We start from the raw sequence: 17,621 nt of genomic DNA, 5'->3' as shown, positions 1-17,621 counted from the left end.
CCCCCCTCACTACACTGTATCAATACAACAGGCTGTCTGTTTAGATTTTTCACACAGTCAAACACACCTCACTCAGTACAGCAGTAAAACTATAACCAAGACAACAGGATCAAAGTCCATGCACTATTGTTCTGGTCCTTATCAGAACAAGCCTCTGCCTTTACAGTAAGAAACGTCAAGACTCACAGTGGAGCTTGGGGGACATTTCATTTTACATTTACATTTTTGGCATTTCCACCTTCATCCACAGTGACTTACATCTGTCAGTCATGATAAGAAAAACGAATCTAGGAAGGAACAGGAGTCACAATTCTAGAAGAAATAATAATTCCTTTTCTTCCTTTTGTTTTGTTGAAGAGATGAGTCTTCAATCTACTACATTAGTTAACATGGTGACACTTTCATTGTAGGTTTAGTTCAGTGGTCCATTACACCTACCTGGCACAGTTTTCCTTCATAGTGTTTGTTTCCTTGTGCACTGTGTTGCTCAACAAGTTTGTCACCTCACCTCTTCAGTATCAGTGGTAATGCATTCCATTGAAAGAATGATATGAGCCGATCGTAGCTTGGCTTGTTAGATCACTTCTGCTTGTGTCTCCGACACAATGTCTGTGTTTGACTCTTACTTCACCATGAGCAGAATAAGCACATAGGAATTTCACTATGTGCATTTGTGAAATAGATTTCTTTTTCATATTATGCCTGGTGACCTACTTAGTAATAAGACAGATCCACCTATTGTAAACAGCCTTTTGCCCTCACACACATTTTTGGAGAGTGAAACATAAATGCAAATACGGGCAGCTAATAGGCCTGTGTGTGTGTGTTGGGAGATATAGACCTCTACCTTGTTGACACTGTCAGCTTCAGTTTCATCATATATCAGATAAGAAGACTGACTGCAGCACAAGATTCTGTAAACTCTTCAGAAAATGGTATGTTTATTCAATATATTTGTCGAGAGATTGCAGTCCTGGCATGAGAACTCATAGAACTCTCCACATACTTTATTTTCGTTATCTCAATGCTAGGACTGATTTATATACTGGCAGTCTTTTAGGCGGTGAAGAAAGCACTACATAGTAAGATACAGTTGTCTGACAGCTGTTAACTCTACATTATTAGCTACAGTTGTGTGACAGTGAAGTCGGACAGCGCCCCCTGCAGGGCAGATTGAAGAGGCAGGAGCCAGCACTCAACAGTCGGAGCAGTGCGAACGCTGAAGTCCACAGCATGGTCCCTGCAATGGAAACACACATAGTCCACAACAATGTCCATATCATGAAAACAATGTTATACAACATATCTGACAATATTCAACATTACCCTAGGTATGTTAAAATAAGCATGCTTACAATCACACTCTGCAGGCCTTCTACAGAGGCACAACCGCAAGTATACTGACTGGGTGCATCACTGCCTGGTAAGGCAACTGCACTGCCCTCAACCGCAGAGCTACAGAGGGTGGTACAGAGGGTGGTGTGGACTACAGAGGGTGGTGTGGACTACAGAGGGTGGTGAGGACAGAGGGTGGTGCTACAGAGGGTGGTGAGGACAGAGGGTGGTGCTACAGAGGGTGGTGGGGACAGAGGGTGGTGCTACAGAGGGTGGTGTGGACAGAGGGTGGTGCTACAGAGGGTGGTGAGGACAGAGGGTGGTGCTACAGAGGGTGGTGTGGACAGAGGGTGGTGCTACAGAGGGTGGTGAGGACAGAGGGTGGTGAGGACAGAGGGTGGTGTGGACTACAGAGGGTGGTGAGGACAGAGGGTGGTGCTACAGAGGGTGGTGAGGACAGAGGGTGGTGCTACAGAGGGTGGTGAGGACAGAGGGTGGTGAGGACAGAGGGTGGTGTGGACTACAGAGGGTGGTGAGGACAGAGGGTGGTGCTACAGAGGGTGGTGTGGACAGAGGGTGGTGCTACAGAGGGTGGTGTGGACAGAGGGTGGTGCTACAGAGGGTGGTGTGGACAGAGGGTGGTGCTACAGAGGGTGGTGTGGACAGAGGGTGGTGCTACAGAGGGTGGTGCTACAGAGGGTGGTGTGGACAGAGGGTGGTGTGGACAGAGGGTGGTGCTACAGAGGGTGGTGTGGACAGAGGGTGGTGCTACAGAGGGTGGTGTGGACAGAGGGTGGTGCTACAGAGGGTGGTGCTACAGAGGGTGGTGCTACAGAGGGTGGTGTGGACAGCCGAGTGAAAGTCCTATGTGCTTATTCTGCTCATAGTGAAGTAAAGAGTGAAACACAGACATATTTACAGATATATACGACAAACGGTGTGTCAGCAAAGCCCAGAGGATCATTAAAGACCTCAGTCACCCCAACCACAGCCTGTTCGAACCGATGCTGTCCAAGAGGCAAGGCCTCTTCCGGAGCCTCAGGGCCAAAACTCAGAGGCTAACCAACAGCTACTTCCCCCAGGTGATCAGGCTCATGAACAAGCCCACTGTAGACAATTGACTATCTTCCCCAAGCACACCCCATGTATACAGACTACGTAAACCTTAAGCTCACTGCCACTTTACTGCCACCTGTACTGTTGTCACTTTTATCTTGTATTATGCCTATTGCCTTATTGGATCCGGATACTATCCGGATACTGCTAACTATATCCTCTCTTATTATTTTTGGTCACTTACAGTGGGGAAAAAAGGTATTGAACACATCAACATTTTGTCCAGTAAATGTATTTCCAATGAGCCTATTCAAGTGAAATTTGCACCAGACTTTGGTATTAACTCAAATCAATCCAGACAAAACATCTAAACATTAAAGTCCATAATGTGTGTGTGAGTGTGTGAGTGTGTGTGTGTGTGTCTAAGTAGGTGATTTTTTTTTCAACAATTACACTACACCTTCCACTCATCCATACACTGCATTCACTACTGATGATATCTTTTTATTTTATTTTATTTTATTTTCAGATTTTATCCCTTTTTCACCCAATTTGGTATCCAATTGAACCCAACCTAGCATCCAATTATCCCCTGCCTATTGCGTAGGATCCGCCGCACGACCCCGTGGCCGGCAGCCCCAGAGGAGACCGCCAGGCAGACTAGCTGACTGGCTCCTCGAGCCCAGGACCGTTATTCCGGCACCCCGGGGGCGGTGTTGCGCGACGGATCCTTGTCCGGAAATAGTCCTATACCCCCCTTTGGAGCGGCCGCTCAATATGCCGCTCCCTGTGTGTGCCCCGGCCATATCCGGGTCTGGCGAGACCGGGATTCGATCCCAGTCCCCGGTGGGCAGCTTGCACTAGTGGCTAGTGCTTAGACCGCTACACCACCGCGGGGCACTTGACTAACATATCTACTGTTACTTTGAAATACTTTCAGTTAATTATTAAATAAATACTTTTGTTCTGAGTTAAAGCATGTGTGGTCTCCCCTTATTTTGTGTACAGTCCCTTGAGCCTGGGCTGTTACACTTTCGATACTCAATTTCCTACTTTTTCTTTTTTTCCCTTTCCTTGTTTTGATTTCCAACTGTATGTATACGGTCCAATACATTGTGACATATGTTGGTATATTGATTTTGATGTGTTGCCAAGTGATGTAATGTTGTGTGTTGTGTTTGTGGTTGTGTTGTTTTTTTGTTCAATAAAAACAAAGTAATTTAAAAGATTATTTTTTTAAACTATTGAACTTACCTGGTGACATGCACTTCTTGATCCTGGATCTTAAGTTGTGCTGAGGGGGTTCCCTGGACCTCCTCATAGGTAACAGGTGATAGGGCTGAATACCAACACAAATACTGTCACTGTGATAACAATACCTGACACCAGGGCTGCAAATGACTGGCGATTGTACAGTGAAGAGCAAAACGTTAATAACTACATACAGTTGAAGTCTGAAGTTTACATACAACTCATACAGCTAAATGTCTGTCTTAGGTATGTGAAATGTCAGAATAATAGAGAGAATGATTTATTTATGTTAGCACATTGCCAATGGGTCAGAAGTGTACATACATTTAGTTAGTATTTGGTAGCACTGCCTTTAAATTATTTAACTTGGGTCAGGTAGCCTTCCACAAGGTTCCCATAATAAGTTGGTGGAATCTTGGCCCATTCCTCCTGACAGAACTGCTGTGACTGAGTCAGGTTTGTAGGCCTCCTTGCTCGCACACACTTTTTCAGATCTGCTCACAAATGTTCTATAGGATTGAGGTCAGGGCTTTGTGACGGCCACTCCAACACCTTGACTTTGTTGTCCTTAAGCCATTTTGTGAATCCATTTGGAAGACCCATTTATGACCTAGCTTTAACTTCCTGGCTGAAGAGATGTTGCTTCAATACAGTATATCCACATCATTTTACTTCCTCATGATGCCATCTATGTTGTGAAGTGCACCAGTCCCTCCTGCAGCAAAGCCCCCCACAACATGATGTTTCCTCCACCAGTCCCTCCTGCAGCAAAGCCCCCCACACCATGATGTTTCCTCCAGCATCTTCACAACATGATGTTTCCTCCCCCCCCTCCCCACAACATGATGTTTCCTCCCCCCCCTCCCCACAACATGATGTTTCCTCCCCCCCTCCCCACAACATGATGTTTCCTCCCCCCCCTTTGATTGACTCAAAGGATGTGAATTAGCCTATCAGAAGCGTCTAAAGCCATGCCATCATTTTCTAATTAAACAGAATTTTCTAAGCTGTTTAAAGGCACAGTCAACTTAATGTATGTAAACCTCTGACCCACTGGAATAGTGATATCATGAATTATAAGTGAACTAATATGTAAATAATTGTTACTTGTTTTTTGCTAAATTACTTCATGCACAAAGTAGATGTGGTTAAAAAAGTATTCTGACTTCAACTTAAGTGTATGTAAACTTCCAACTTCAACTGTATAATAAATAATATAATCAATATTTCTCATTACAAAACCACACATATAATAATTTGGGATATATAGAAGGTGGGTGAGGAAGGACATTTCACTCACCCATAAGTCCCAGAACGTTGCTGCCTGATGGGCGTTGTCTTATTGCAGGCCACAGGAATGTCATTTTATTGCTTCTGTATAACAGGATGACCACTCGTGTGTCCCCAATGGTAACATCCATTTCCATGTCCCGCAGAATCAGTGTCACACTACAGGGACAGACATCTCAATAACATTTCTTAAATAATTAACATTTAAGATTCACTGTAAAACTTTTACAACATAATATGTAATCATGTGCATCACACACAAAAACAACACAAAAGTCTAATCAGAAATCACAATAACATACATCACTCTTCATTAAGTAACATAAATATATAAATACTTCTCCAACAGTGTGAACACTACACTGTGTAACAATATCTTATAATGGCCATAATAACACTTTGCAACTGGTCTGTGATGGAGCACCTGTCTCTGTTGATGATGAGGTCCTGCTTCCAGAGGAAATATGTGACATTTTGTCCCTCTTTGAAGGTGACACCAGAGGTGTCAAACTCAATGTGCTGATCTTTGTAATGGATCACAATCCTCTGGAAGCCTTCATTGGCTGATGACCCAAGCTCACCATTCATCGACAACTCTGGGAAAGGTGGAGACACACTCAGTCACTCAGAGGATAACAATGAACAGACATATATAAACTCCTCAAAAAAAGTTTGGAAACGTTATTTCAGTCGATTCTTCCTCCCCTTTAATAATACCAATTGGTATTGTATTTTATATTGTTGGAAAGCCTGATTAGTCACCTTTACAACGAGGTACAACTTGTAAGGATCAATCATTTGTGGAATGAGTAACACAGCTAAACGTGTGGGTAGCGGCCCAAAGAAATGTGCCAAAATCCCCTGCAATATTCTTCTGTTGGTATTCACTCTCGTTTTGAGCTTCAAGTGCTGGCAGGTGTATGTCAGTCACAGGTGTGTGACTGGCACCTGAATGGCACCTAATTGACAGGAATGATATTCTGGGGCCAGTGGCGATCCCATATCTCCAGAATCTGGGACCTAACTCCATCCTTCAGGATGACAACGCTCGCCCCCACAGAGCTAGGATCATCACAGAGCACCTCCAGAATTTGGGAGTGGAGAAGGTGGAATGGCCTGCCGTGAGTCCAGACCCCAACCCAATTGAACACTTGTGGGATCAGCTTGGGCGTGCTGTACGTGCCAGAGTGACCAACGCAACCATGTTGGCTGACTTGTGGCAAATCCTAGTTGAGGAATGGGATGCCGTCCCACTGCAGTGTGTGACCAGGCTGGTGACCAGCATGAGGAGGAGGTGCCAAGCTGTTGTGACTGCGTATGGATCTTCCACACGCTGCTGAGGTCCCTGACAGTGTAAAATGAATAAAGTGTAAAAATGGCCAATATGTGTTGTTTTTTCCTTATTACTGTGGGAGAGTGCAATCATCCAATCCACCAAGCAACTCAAAACGAGAGTGAATACCAACAGAAGAATATAGGGGATTTTGGCAAATATGTTTGGGCCGCCACCCACACGTTTAGCTGTGTTGCTCATTCCACGAATGCATGATCCTTACAAGTTGTACCTCGTTCTAAAGATGACTAATCAGGCTTTCTAACGCTATAAAATACAATACCAATTGGTATTATTAAAGGGGAGGAATAATCAACCAAAATAACATTTTCGAACTTTTTTTGATAATATATTGCAGGAAGGAGTAAAAGATCAACGGATTAGTGTGAGGCTGCAGACTCATGAATAGATAATGGATGAAGAGGTCAATGGGAGAATACACAACCAGATGTCATACAAATCATGATGCATAAGAGTCACCAGTGCTGGGATCCTGCAGGAGTCTGAGGGAGAGAGCCATAGGTACGTCATAGCACAGTGGGAAAACCTGACCCTTAGCTGCCAACAGGAACCTGAGGACAGGACTTGCTGAGAGAGAGAGAGAGAGAGAGAGAGAGAGAGAGAGAGAGAGAGAGAGAGAGAGAGAGAGAGAGAGAGAGAGAGAGAGAGAGACAAAGAGAGATAGTGAGATTGTTTGTTTTGTAACTATTGTTTGTTTTCTATGAAAAACATTAAAATCTTGTGCTTTGTAGCTGATATTGCATTTTATGAATGATATACTGTAGTTGCAATACCAGTTGGGGCAGTGGTAGTAGTTGTAGTTCTAGTTGAAGTTGTAGTTGTAGTTGTAGTAGCCTCTGGGACCGCTGGGAAGTGTAACACATACGGACGGATGCACACACACACGTACACACACAGTCAAAACACTTAACACACAAAACACACAAATAAGGTCTACGCTTATTTTAAAGACACAATAAGTACAATATTTACAACATGTACTGTAAAGTATATACTGACCTGGAAATGATTGACTTGGTATTAATTGTAATGCTGGCAAACAGAAGAACATAGCAAGTTTATTGATTAGTGGTTTCAGACATTTCATCAAGTGCCAGTAAGCAAGTGCCGGACAAGCAGAGAATGTATTCAATCTAAAGACAGAGTGAGATAGGGATGCAACATGCAGGACTGAAGGCACATACAGTTAGGTCCATATAAATATTATTTGGACACAGACAGGATTTGTGTTAACTGTTTACCAAAACATCTTCAGGTTACAGTTGAATAGGGGCTTAAAGTGCAGACTTTCAGCTTTAAGGTAAGGGTATTCACATCCAAATTAAAGGAAGGGTTTAGGAATTACAGCTCTTTAATATGTAGCTCCCTCTTTTTCAAGGGACCAAAAGTAATTGGACTAATTAGGCTGCGAAAACAACCAAAACATCCACCAGAGAGATAGCGGGAACATTAGGAGTGGCCAAATTAACTGTTTGGTACATTCTGAGAAAAAAAGAACGCACTGGTGAGCTCGGCACCACAAAAAGGTCTGGACGTCCATGGAAGACAAGAGTGGTGGATGATCACAGGATCCTTTACATGGTAAAGAAAAACCCCTTCACAACATCCAGCCAAGTGAAGAACAGTCTCCAGGAGGTAGACACATCATTATCCAAGTGTACCATAAAAGAAAGACTTCACACAAGCAAATACAGAGGGTTCACCACAAGGTGCAAGCCATTCATAAGCCTCAAGAATAGAAAGGCCAGATTAGACTTTGACAAAAAACATCAAAAAAAGCCAGCCCTGTTCTGGAACAGCATTCTTTGGACAGATGAAACTAAGATCAACCTGTATCAGAATGATGGGAAGAAAAAAGTATGGAGAAGGCCTGGAACGGCTCATGATCCGACGCATACCACATCATCTGTAAAAAAACGTGGAGGCTGTGTGATGGCACTGGGTCACAAGTGTGTTTATTATCATTATTATTAATATTATTATTGATGATGTGACAGAAGACAGAAGCAGACAGATGAATTCTGAAGTGTTTAGGGATAGTCTGTCTGCTCAGATTCAGACAAATTCAGCAAAGTTGGATGGTGCTGCAAATACAGATGGACAATGACCCAAAACATACTGCGTAAGCAACCCAGGAGTTTTTTAAGGCAAATAAGTGGAATATTCTGCAATGGCCAGAGTCAATCACCTGATCTCAACCCGATCAAGCATGCATTTCACTTGCTGAAGACAAAACTAAAGGCACAAAGACCCACAAACAAACAACAACTGAAGACTGCTGCAGTAAAGGCCTGGCAAAGCATCACAAAGGAGGAAATCCAGCATTTGGTGATGTCCATGGGTTCCAGACTTAAGGCAGTCATTGCCTGCAAAGGATTCTCGACAAAGTATTAAAAATTAACATTTTATTTCTCATTATGTTAATTTGTCCAATTACTTTTGAGCTCTTGAAAATAGGGGACTGTGTATAAAAATGGTTGCAATTCCTAAACGTTTCATACAATATTTTTGTTCAACCCCTTGAATTAAAGCTGAAAGTCATTTCAAATCCTTTGTGGTGGCATACAGAGCCAAAATTATGGAAATTATGTCACTGTCCAAATACTTCCGGACCTAACTGTAAGTCACAATGATATATCCCTTGCTTGGAAACTACATACAGCACATAATTCACATAATATTGAATAATATTATTATAAGGGTCAGTTTTAGGATGGGAAAGATTTGACCTTTAACTCACAGTATTTTCAAACAAAAAATAATGACAATGATTCAACAGATATCGGAGGACAGCAGCAATTCCATTGACCTACTTGTTTTCCTCTGTGTGATGTCTGGGAGATGTGTCTTCATGAGTGATGTACCTTATGAGTACATCAAGTTACCTTATGAGTACATCACGTTTCTCTTCAGTTTACTATAACCACCACTTATATGAGCCTTACTATAACCACCACTTATATGAGCCTTACTATAACCACCACTTATATGAGCCTTACTATAACCACCACTTATATGAGCCTTACTATAACCACCACTTATATGAGCCTTACGTGTCTGACTACTCAGGACTCATGCACTATAAATAAGCTAATATCAAAACTACTAATTAATGAAAAATATATATTCCTATGAGGTTGGTGACACTTGGGAATTTTCTAATGAGGTAGTGTTTCAGGAGACATGTAAACCAAATATGCAAATCACCTTGTTAATAATGTAAAATAATCACCAGCAATCACTACGTCGTCAACCTCTTTTTCATAGTCGACACCCGCAACAGCTACTGGAATCCACGTGCGCCCTCCTCCACGTGCGCCCCCACCTGCGCCCACTCTTCCTGATGACAGAGGTCGATGTCCCCTCGATGCTATTACTGTATGAAGGAGACAGAACAGATGTTATTACTGTATGAAGGAGACAGAACAGATGCTATTACTGTATGAAGGAGACAGAACAGATGTTATTACTGTATGAAGGAGACAGAACAGATGCTATTACTGTATGAAGGAGACAGAACAGATGTTATTACTGTATGAAGGAGACAGAACAGATGTTATTACTGTATGAAGGAGACAGAACAGATGTTATTACTGTATGAAGGAGACAGAACAGATGTTATTACTGTATGAAGGAGACAGAACAGATGCTATTACTGTATGAAGGAGACAGAACAGATGTTATTACTGTATGAAGGAGACAGAACAGATGTTATTACTGTATGAAGGAGACAGAACAGATGTTATTACTGTATGAAGGAGACAGAACAGATGCTTTTACTGTATGAAGGAGACAGAACAGATGTTATTACTGTATGAAGGAGACAGAACAGATGTTATTACTGTATGAAGGAGACAGAACAGATGCTATTACTGTATGAAGGAGACAGAACAGATGTTATTACTGTATGAAGGAGACAGAACAGATGAACTGTTGAAAATCTTGTGATAGCTTTTGATAGGATTAATGAATGGGTAGATACAGCTGTCTGTCTGCACCACAGCTTGTTCCACATGATTTTTGTCAAATGCTGGGATCAGAAGATGTATCATTATTACCAGTAGTTTACTATCATATTGAGACTTTGCATATACACAAGAGCTCTGCAACACCTCTCCTGTACTGTTCATGAAGCCTCCAATCTCTCAACATGGAGAGAAATAAATAAATGGAGCCCCTTGCCTGGTGTTTTGGTATTGGCCACAACTCCTGTGAAGTGAAAGAGAGGAGGAATTTGGGAGTTATTACTCAAACTCCCTTTGTATAACTTGTGTATCTGATCATAACCTGAAAACCAGTCTTTGCCTAAACGTAATATATTGGTCAAGAATGTTGTGTGTGATTGTGGTAAAAACTGTAGATTTGAGTCCTGTACATTAATGTATGTTTTTTGAGACACACATGAGACACCCTCTAGAGACAAAAAAACACGATATATTCTCATACACACACACACACACACACACACACACACACACACACACACACACACCCTGCATACTTTTAGGGATACAAATGTAAACTTTTTCAGTTTTTAGTCTTTTTTTCTACGTACCGCCGTAATCTGAATAATCTGCTAGGGATTAATCAAAGAAAAAACATATTAGATCAGCAGCACTCGTCAAAAGTGTTTAAAACATGTATCTGAGAAGATTGAGCAGTAACAGTACTGAATGTATGAATCTGCTTACAATTGAAGCTAGAGACAAGTGGAAAATGTATCAATTTAACTTGAAGATAAGGCATTTGACTTACCATGGGCGGAGAACATCATCATCATGTCTGGGGAGCCAGCTTGCCCTACTGATTACAGTACATGTGTAAACTGTATCAAAAGTATACTTTGTACTCTCATTTATTAGAGTAGAGTTTCAGCTAATTCTCATTTGGTGTTCCATACAGTATAATCGGTGGTAGTCAAGTTTATCTCACCAGGCACTCCAGGCTGCATATGTCCTGCTACTGCTGGTGAATAGGCTACTCCAGACTGCATACTGGTCCATGTTGGTCCATGCATTCCATACAGTCTTCTTTCAGGCTTCTCCCCCTCCTTGGGTTTGTGGGCCACCTGTGTGTCCTCTCCCTGGGGTTTGGTGACCACCATGGAGGTGAGAGGGGTCACAAAGCTGTACTTCAGAGAGAGCTCCAGGGTCTCCTTCTTCACCTTCTCCTTCTCATCCCCTGTTAACTGCACTCTGTTTTTACACATGGGGTGTATGGAAACAGAGGTGGAACAACACAACACTTTGGGTTATGGTATGTTAAACCTGGTTCTCTGAAGGGGATGAGGGACACTTCTCACTTTGGATTATAAATGGATTGACTTACATAGCGCCTTATTCCAAAGCGCTTTACAATGGCCTCTCATTCACCCATTCACACACACATTCACACACCAATGGCGACAAGCTACCATGCAAGGCGCCGGCCCGCTCATTGGGAGCAATTAGGGGTTCAGTGTCTTGCCCAAGGACACCTCGACATGTGGCCAGCCGGGGTTCAAACTACACTACTGTCTCTATCCCAATAAAGCAGAAATGCCCTAAAAACATATTAAATAAATAAATACATAAAATACAGATAAAAAAACTAATTCATGGACCCCTGTCTCCCAAATCTAGACTTACTCTCTGTCCAGTAGCTGCTTCACAGTGAGGTAGGCCCACAGCCTTTGTATGTGGCTGTCACCACTAGCTTCACTGGGCTCCTCAGCTCCATCCACAATTGTGTCGGAAAACTCCACCTTGTTACTTTTCTGAAATGGTCAAATGCATCTTTACATTAAACTTTCAATAACTGCTGAATGACGACTAGATGTACTTGAAGGGCTGATTTTGGGCTTTGGCATGGAGTTAATTAATTGCTACTGTGGTTCCATTCAAACTCAATGGGATGCAGTAACAATTTTAATGTTGACACTAAGCTGTAGCTTAGTAAACAAACCCAAAGCGAGCATTGTGTCTCTTCACCGTAAAATGTAATTTCAAGAAAAATACATATTTGTATATCCATAAAAGGTTATAGACAGTATATAGAAGAGGACAGAATAGAGGTGACCTACCGATATGCCTATGACCTGTGCGCTAAATGTCTCCATGTTGTTGTCAGTGATCTGGCCAGCCACCACAAGTTCAGAGCCGTTGTAGTACTGGCTGAAGTTAGTCTGGGTCAGATTGGCCCCACCAATGTAGATCATTTGCACATCTGTCAAAAGGGGTGTGGCCACCTCCTCATAGAAGCCCTGTTAAGGATACAGAAGGCTGTAGTGTCACACATTCTCCTCAGAACTAGCTTGATTATATTATTACAGTACAGGGGTTTGCAGTTCATATCACTGTACAGGATCATTACTGGCTCAAAATCATTAGGTTCATATGCAACAATTAGATTCCACGGAAACAAAGTGACCAGCACTCTGACAAGTGAATGAATATGTACTGTATTACCTTCAGCTGCAAGGCAGCATCCGAGTCCTCGTATATTCTGCGTGCTACACCACTGTTCTCCAGTGCCATCTTCTCCAGGAACTCAAAGTTCACATCCATCCCAAAGCCAAGACAATAAAGTGGGAATTTCTTACTAATGGCCTCTTTTATGTGTTTTTGGATTTTTCCCATGTTGGTCTCCCCTGAGAATGAGGAGAATTATGCTATCATTGTGTGCATAAGTGGGTCACAACCTTTTTCTCAATCTGTAAGCACATAAAAGAGTGTGTGTGTGTGTGTGTGTGTGTGTGTGTGTGTGTGTGTGTGTGTGTGTGTGTGTGTGTGTGTGTGTGTGTGTGTGCGTGAGCGTGCATGCTCGCCCGTGTGTGTGTGTGTGTGTGTGTGTGTGTTGTCATTGTACCTGAGGTTGGGTCTCCATCAGTGAGCAGTATAAGGAGAGAAGCAGAGCCTTCCCTGGGATGTCGGTTCAGCATTTCTGCGCCTTTCAACACAGCAGCATTGATGTCTGTGGCTAAGAAGAGAGAAGACAACATACACATTTATTATCTCCTATAGCTTTCAATCTTGCCACCCCTTCACACAGTAGATCTTGAACCTCTTAAATGTTCATTCTGATCTTAATTGTTCCATGTTAATTGTTCCATGCTGGGCCCTGGACAGTCTGGACGGATTGATGGCAGCTGCTGGATTGAAAAAATCAGGTGTAGTGCTGAGGCACAAATATGTACATTTCAAGCCTGCAAACTGCGACACTTTAAATGAATGTGCAATAACACTATGTGCAATATGTCAACCCTAGTCGTCTATCTGTACAGTATAGTATAGTGGATAGTGTACATAGCCTTTATTTATGTAAACCAGCTCCTTTCCCTTCTTGTTTTTTTTCTTGTTTTTTTTTCTTTCCTAGCACCAGGGGAGCCACCCCTCCTAAATTTCGTTGTTTGGTACCTGTACTATAGCAATGACAATAAAGACCATTCATTCATTCATTCATCATTCATTGCTCAAGAACATTTCTATCTCCTCCATGATATCGTCACTAACATCACACAGTCCTGATCCTTTTCAGACCTGAGAGTGGGGTGCTGTGATTAGACTTACCTCCTCTGTCTTGAATGTTGTTTGCAAATGTCTTGGCAGCCGCCAAGTTTTCCTCATTGGCCTGGAGGAGCTCCTTTCTCCAGGGAGACACATCACTGTCGAATGTGATGAGACCAAAGTGATCGTCCTCTGCAAGATCTCCTAAGATCTTCAGCAGCGCAGCACGGGTCTGAACAAAGTAACACAGTACATCAGCCTACTGTGGAGTGGACCTTAATGTCACAGGCACACACATAAAGAAAACAGGTACAGTACATAAAGATAGCTCCCCTATGCATTGAAAGGACAGTTAAGGACTGTAGATACAGCACATACAGTACACCCATACACCTCACACAAACAGACATGCTGTACAATAACTGTACACATGCACGTGCACACACACACACACACACACACACACACACACACACACACACACACATACCTGCTGTATTTTCCTGCCATGCATGGAGCCACTGCGATCAATGATGAAGACCACATTTTTGGGTATGCGTGGAAGGTCATTTGGGGCAAAGTAATGGACAAAATATCCCTCTGACTCCTTAGGAGGATTCGGAAAAAGTGAACATGATAGTAGTTAGTGAAGAGGGTGGACAGAAGAAGCAATGCAAGATATCCAGGTATTTGAGTGAAAAACTGTATGCATGTAGCTCCCTCTTGGACCCTCTTGGACCCTCTTGGACCCTCTGCGTAGCCGTGGCCGTACCTTGAGATCTCCCATCGACCGGCCCCTGTTGACGTCATACACAACAACCAGGTCGCCGTTCAAACCCTGCGCTCCACAGCTGACACACTGAGTCTGTTGCTCTGCTGTGGGGTAGAAATGCACCCATGCCTGGGGAAAGAGGGACAGAGGGCTCTGCTTGTAACATCAGTCAGGTAAGTACATCATCGGAGTAGTTTGTGTATGCCATAGAAAATAGATAGATAGTAGAAGTAAATTAAACTACAACAACTAACTCTTGATTCTGCCTGAGAGGTTTAGGCAGAAGCGCTTCAGAGACATCATGTAACGATAATCTGGGAATTATTTTTGTTTGCTTTGCCGTTATCATAAAAAGAAAATACAATAATCAATTGCATTCCTACTGATTATTACTGTCTCCAACAACCCTAGATGTGACTTAGTCCCACTCTGCACTCCCCCCACATCAGGTACTGTCAATGAAGTCTGGTACGATAGAGACGATAGAGAAGACTGCATTAGATAGAGAAGACTGCATTAGCAGATAGAGAAGACTGCATTAGCTCCATCGTGGACAGTACCTGATTGTTAGCATGTGTTTTGGTGATGGCATTAGCCAGTGCCCTGGTCGTCAGATCCCCTTTAACCTCCAGGAAGTTAATGCCTGGTTTCTCATTGATGTACACATCAATCTGCATTAAGGAAGAAAACATGACCATCAACCATATCATACACTACACAAAATCATACAGAATCAACATTTTAAATCCCCCAAAATCGATGTAAAACATCGATGTGCACAATGTGTATTGATATCATACACTTGTTTTCATCTGGAGTATATAGCCTATAGTGTATGTTTCATCTGGAGTATACAGCCTATAGTGTATGTTTTATGTTTTAGTAACACTTTGTCAAGCCTTGATTCTAATGAATCATCGATCTACTGTATGTCTTCTCTTTTGCTCTCTCTGGTCTCTCTCTGGTCTCTCTGGTCTCTCTGGTCTCTCTGGTCTCTCTGCGCTCTCTCTGGTCTCTCTTGTCTCTCTGGTCTCTCTGGTCTCTCTGGTCTCTCTTGTCTCTCTGCTCTCTCTGGTCTCTCTGGTCTCTCTCTGGTCTCTCTGGTCTCTCTGGTCTCTCTGGTCTCTCTCTGGTCTCTCTGCTCTCTCTGGTCTCTCTGGTCTCTCTCTGGTCTCTCTCTGGTCTCTCTGGTCTCTCTCTGGTCTCTCTGGTCTCTCTCTGATCTCTCTGGTCTCTGGTCTCTCTGGTCTCTCTAGTCTCTCTGGTCTCTCTGGTCTCTCTGGTCTCTCTGGTCTCTTTGGTCTCTCTGGTCTCTCTGGTCTCTCTCTGGTCTCTCTGGTCTCTCTGGTCTCTCTGGTCTCTCTCTGGTCTCCCTGGTCTCTCTCTGGTCTCTCTCTGGTCTCTCTTGTCTCTCTTGTCTCTCTGGTCTCTCTCTTGTCTCTCTCTGGTCTCTCTGGTCTCTCTGGTCTCTCTCTGGTCTCTCTCTGGTCTCTCTCTGGTCTCTCTCTGGTCTCTCTGGTCTCTCTGGACTCTCTGGTCTCTCTCTAGTCTCTCTGGTCTCTCTCTAGTCTCTCTGGTCTCTCTGGTCTCTCTGCTCTCTCTGGTCTCTCTCTGGTCTCTCTCTGGTCTCTCTGGTCTCTCTGGTCTCTCTGGTCTCTCTGGTCTCACCTTGAAGTCGCTGACTGGCTGCATTGGTCGAGCGTGGATCAGCAGCTCATACTTGCCCAGGCGGCGTTTCAACAGCTCCTCATATGTGAGTTCAAAGGTCACCTTACTGAGCCCAGCCACAGTCACAGAAGTCTTAAACACCTCAAGGGTCCTTCCCACAGAGCTGAGACACAAAGAGTGACAATCTAATACACAAGAACACACAAAAACAAGCACACATACTCACGCACACACGTACACATGCACACACACAACGCAGTACATGTACCTGATGATCCCAGCACTTTGACCACGAGACACTGCTTTGGTGTACTGTTGTTGAGCCTCCTCCTTCTGTTTCACAACCCCGTCATACGTCTGCCCCTCAATTGTCCTAAGGAAGACAGGGAGCGAGGGGGAGAGAGGGAGGTTTTCTATAGACATCTTGTGAGCACTTGTGACTTCAATCTCTATGTGAACTATATGTGTGACAGTGAGGATGTTTTGATAGGAGAGCACTGCTGAAGACCCACATTCTGAATTTGCTGATGAAAGCATTCTTCGGAATTTTGACATCAAACTCTATTTCCTGTGGCTGGCTGATTCGATTGGCCACCCTGCTGACAATAACGGTGGTGGCATAGCGACTGGTCACTGTGGAGTTGACGTGGAAGCTGTAGATGTCCCAGTCACCTTTCTGCAGACGATCAGAAAGCAAAATCGCAAAACAAAGCTCTAATAAACGACATCTGAATATTCTCACACAAATAAACCACGTATTACAAAGACATAACAGGTAGTATAAGTACAGTGTAGAATATCTGAGTCCTGATTGGTCGTATCCTTGTTACACCCCTTATTTTGTTTGACTGTCCTCCAGGCTTGGCTTGACACACTCACACACAGACACACACACACACAGACACACACACACACACACAGACACACACACACACACACACACAGACACACACACGCACGCACCACACGGACACACATATGCATTAGACAACATTAGAGTACGGAGGCCAGTACAGTAGGTCTTTCACCCCAGACATTTTGCTGTTTGTCTAAGAGACATGTTGGACTCTGTGTGTGGGTCATAGGACAGTTCCCAGAACTGCCAGAACAATCAGGAGCTTGAGAGTCTACACAACACTAACACATGCTTGAGATCAGACTCTTCCACGAGCTGACGTGAACACAAACAAACAATGGCACATATTTCCAAACACAACAATACAAAACCAAATCCCTGGATGACCCTACCGTGTTGGTTGGTGCTGGGGTAACGCAGGCCAACACCAGTCCGAGAAGACCGACTTGTACCACGACTCTCATGGCTTCTACAGAAATGATGTCTCACAAACACACACAGCCTTTTAAAGTCAGGGTGCAGTGGATGCTATTGGTCACCAGAGAGAAGCAGTGG

General features: G+C 43.4%; 1 protein-coding gene across 4 annotated transcripts; it reads right to left on the bottom strand.

Annotated features, from left to right (window-relative positions):
• Positions 1 to 19: 19 nt before the first annotated feature.
• itih3b.2 (inter-alpha-trypsin inhibitor heavy chain 3b, tandem duplicate 2) lies at positions 20 to 17,561 on the bottom strand. Of its 4 annotated transcripts, none has more exons than XM_080548121.1 (25): positions 17,459 to 17,561; positions 16,723 to 16,886; positions 16,479 to 16,583; positions 16,211 to 16,373; positions 15,103 to 15,213; positions 14,543 to 14,671; positions 14,261 to 14,377; positions 13,834 to 14,002; positions 13,133 to 13,243; positions 12,733 to 12,914; positions 12,348 to 12,527; positions 11,914 to 12,041; positions 11,219 to 11,481; positions 11,042 to 11,089; positions 10,842 to 10,862; positions 10,469 to 10,495; positions 9,519 to 9,662; positions 9,100 to 9,150; positions 7,286 to 7,318; positions 7,060 to 7,131; positions 6,746 to 6,853; positions 5,357 to 5,528; positions 4,943 to 5,091; positions 3,646 to 3,730; positions 20 to 1,240 (listed from the first exon to the last, which is right to left on the bottom strand). In XM_080548121.1, the coding sequence occupies exons 1-25, from the start codon at positions 17,528 to 17,530 to the stop codon at positions 1,126 to 1,128; spliced, it is 2,919 nt and encodes a 972-aa protein (XP_080404247.1). In that variant the 5' UTR covers positions 17,531 to 17,561; the 3' UTR covers positions 20 to 1,125. The 4 variants fall into 4 exon arrangements, with proteins under 4 accessions (XP_080404247.1, XP_080404248.1, XP_080404249.1 ...); XM_080548122.1 differs by having other exon boundaries at positions 10,842 to 10,859; XM_080548123.1 differs by having other exon boundaries at positions 11,042 to 11,086.
• Positions 17,562 to 17,621: the final 60 nt, after the last annotated feature.

This window comes from Nansenia antarctica (genome assembly GCF_963989245.1).
Source record: "Nansenia antarctica genome assembly, chromosome: 18".
Classification (NCBI taxonomy): Eukaryota; Metazoa; Chordata; class Actinopteri; order Argentiniformes; family Microstomatidae; genus Nansenia; species Nansenia antarctica.
This window is presented reverse-complemented; position numbering and strand designations above follow the sequence as displayed.

Bases quoted from the DNA above. Each gene is read 5' to 3' on its own strand.
- itih3b.2 (XM_080548121.1), bottom strand. From the start codon at position 17,530: ATGAGAGTCGTGGTACAAGTCGGTCTTCTCGGACTGGTGTTGGCCTGC. The intron at 13,244-13,833 runs GTAAGTCTAATC...CTCTCTTCTTAG, and splicing joins CAACATTCAAGACAGAGGAG to CCACAGACATCAATGCTGCT. The intron at 10,496-10,841 runs GTACGTAGAAAA...TTCACTTCACAG, and splicing joins AGATTATTCAGATTACGGCG to GAGTTGTGGCCAATACCAAA.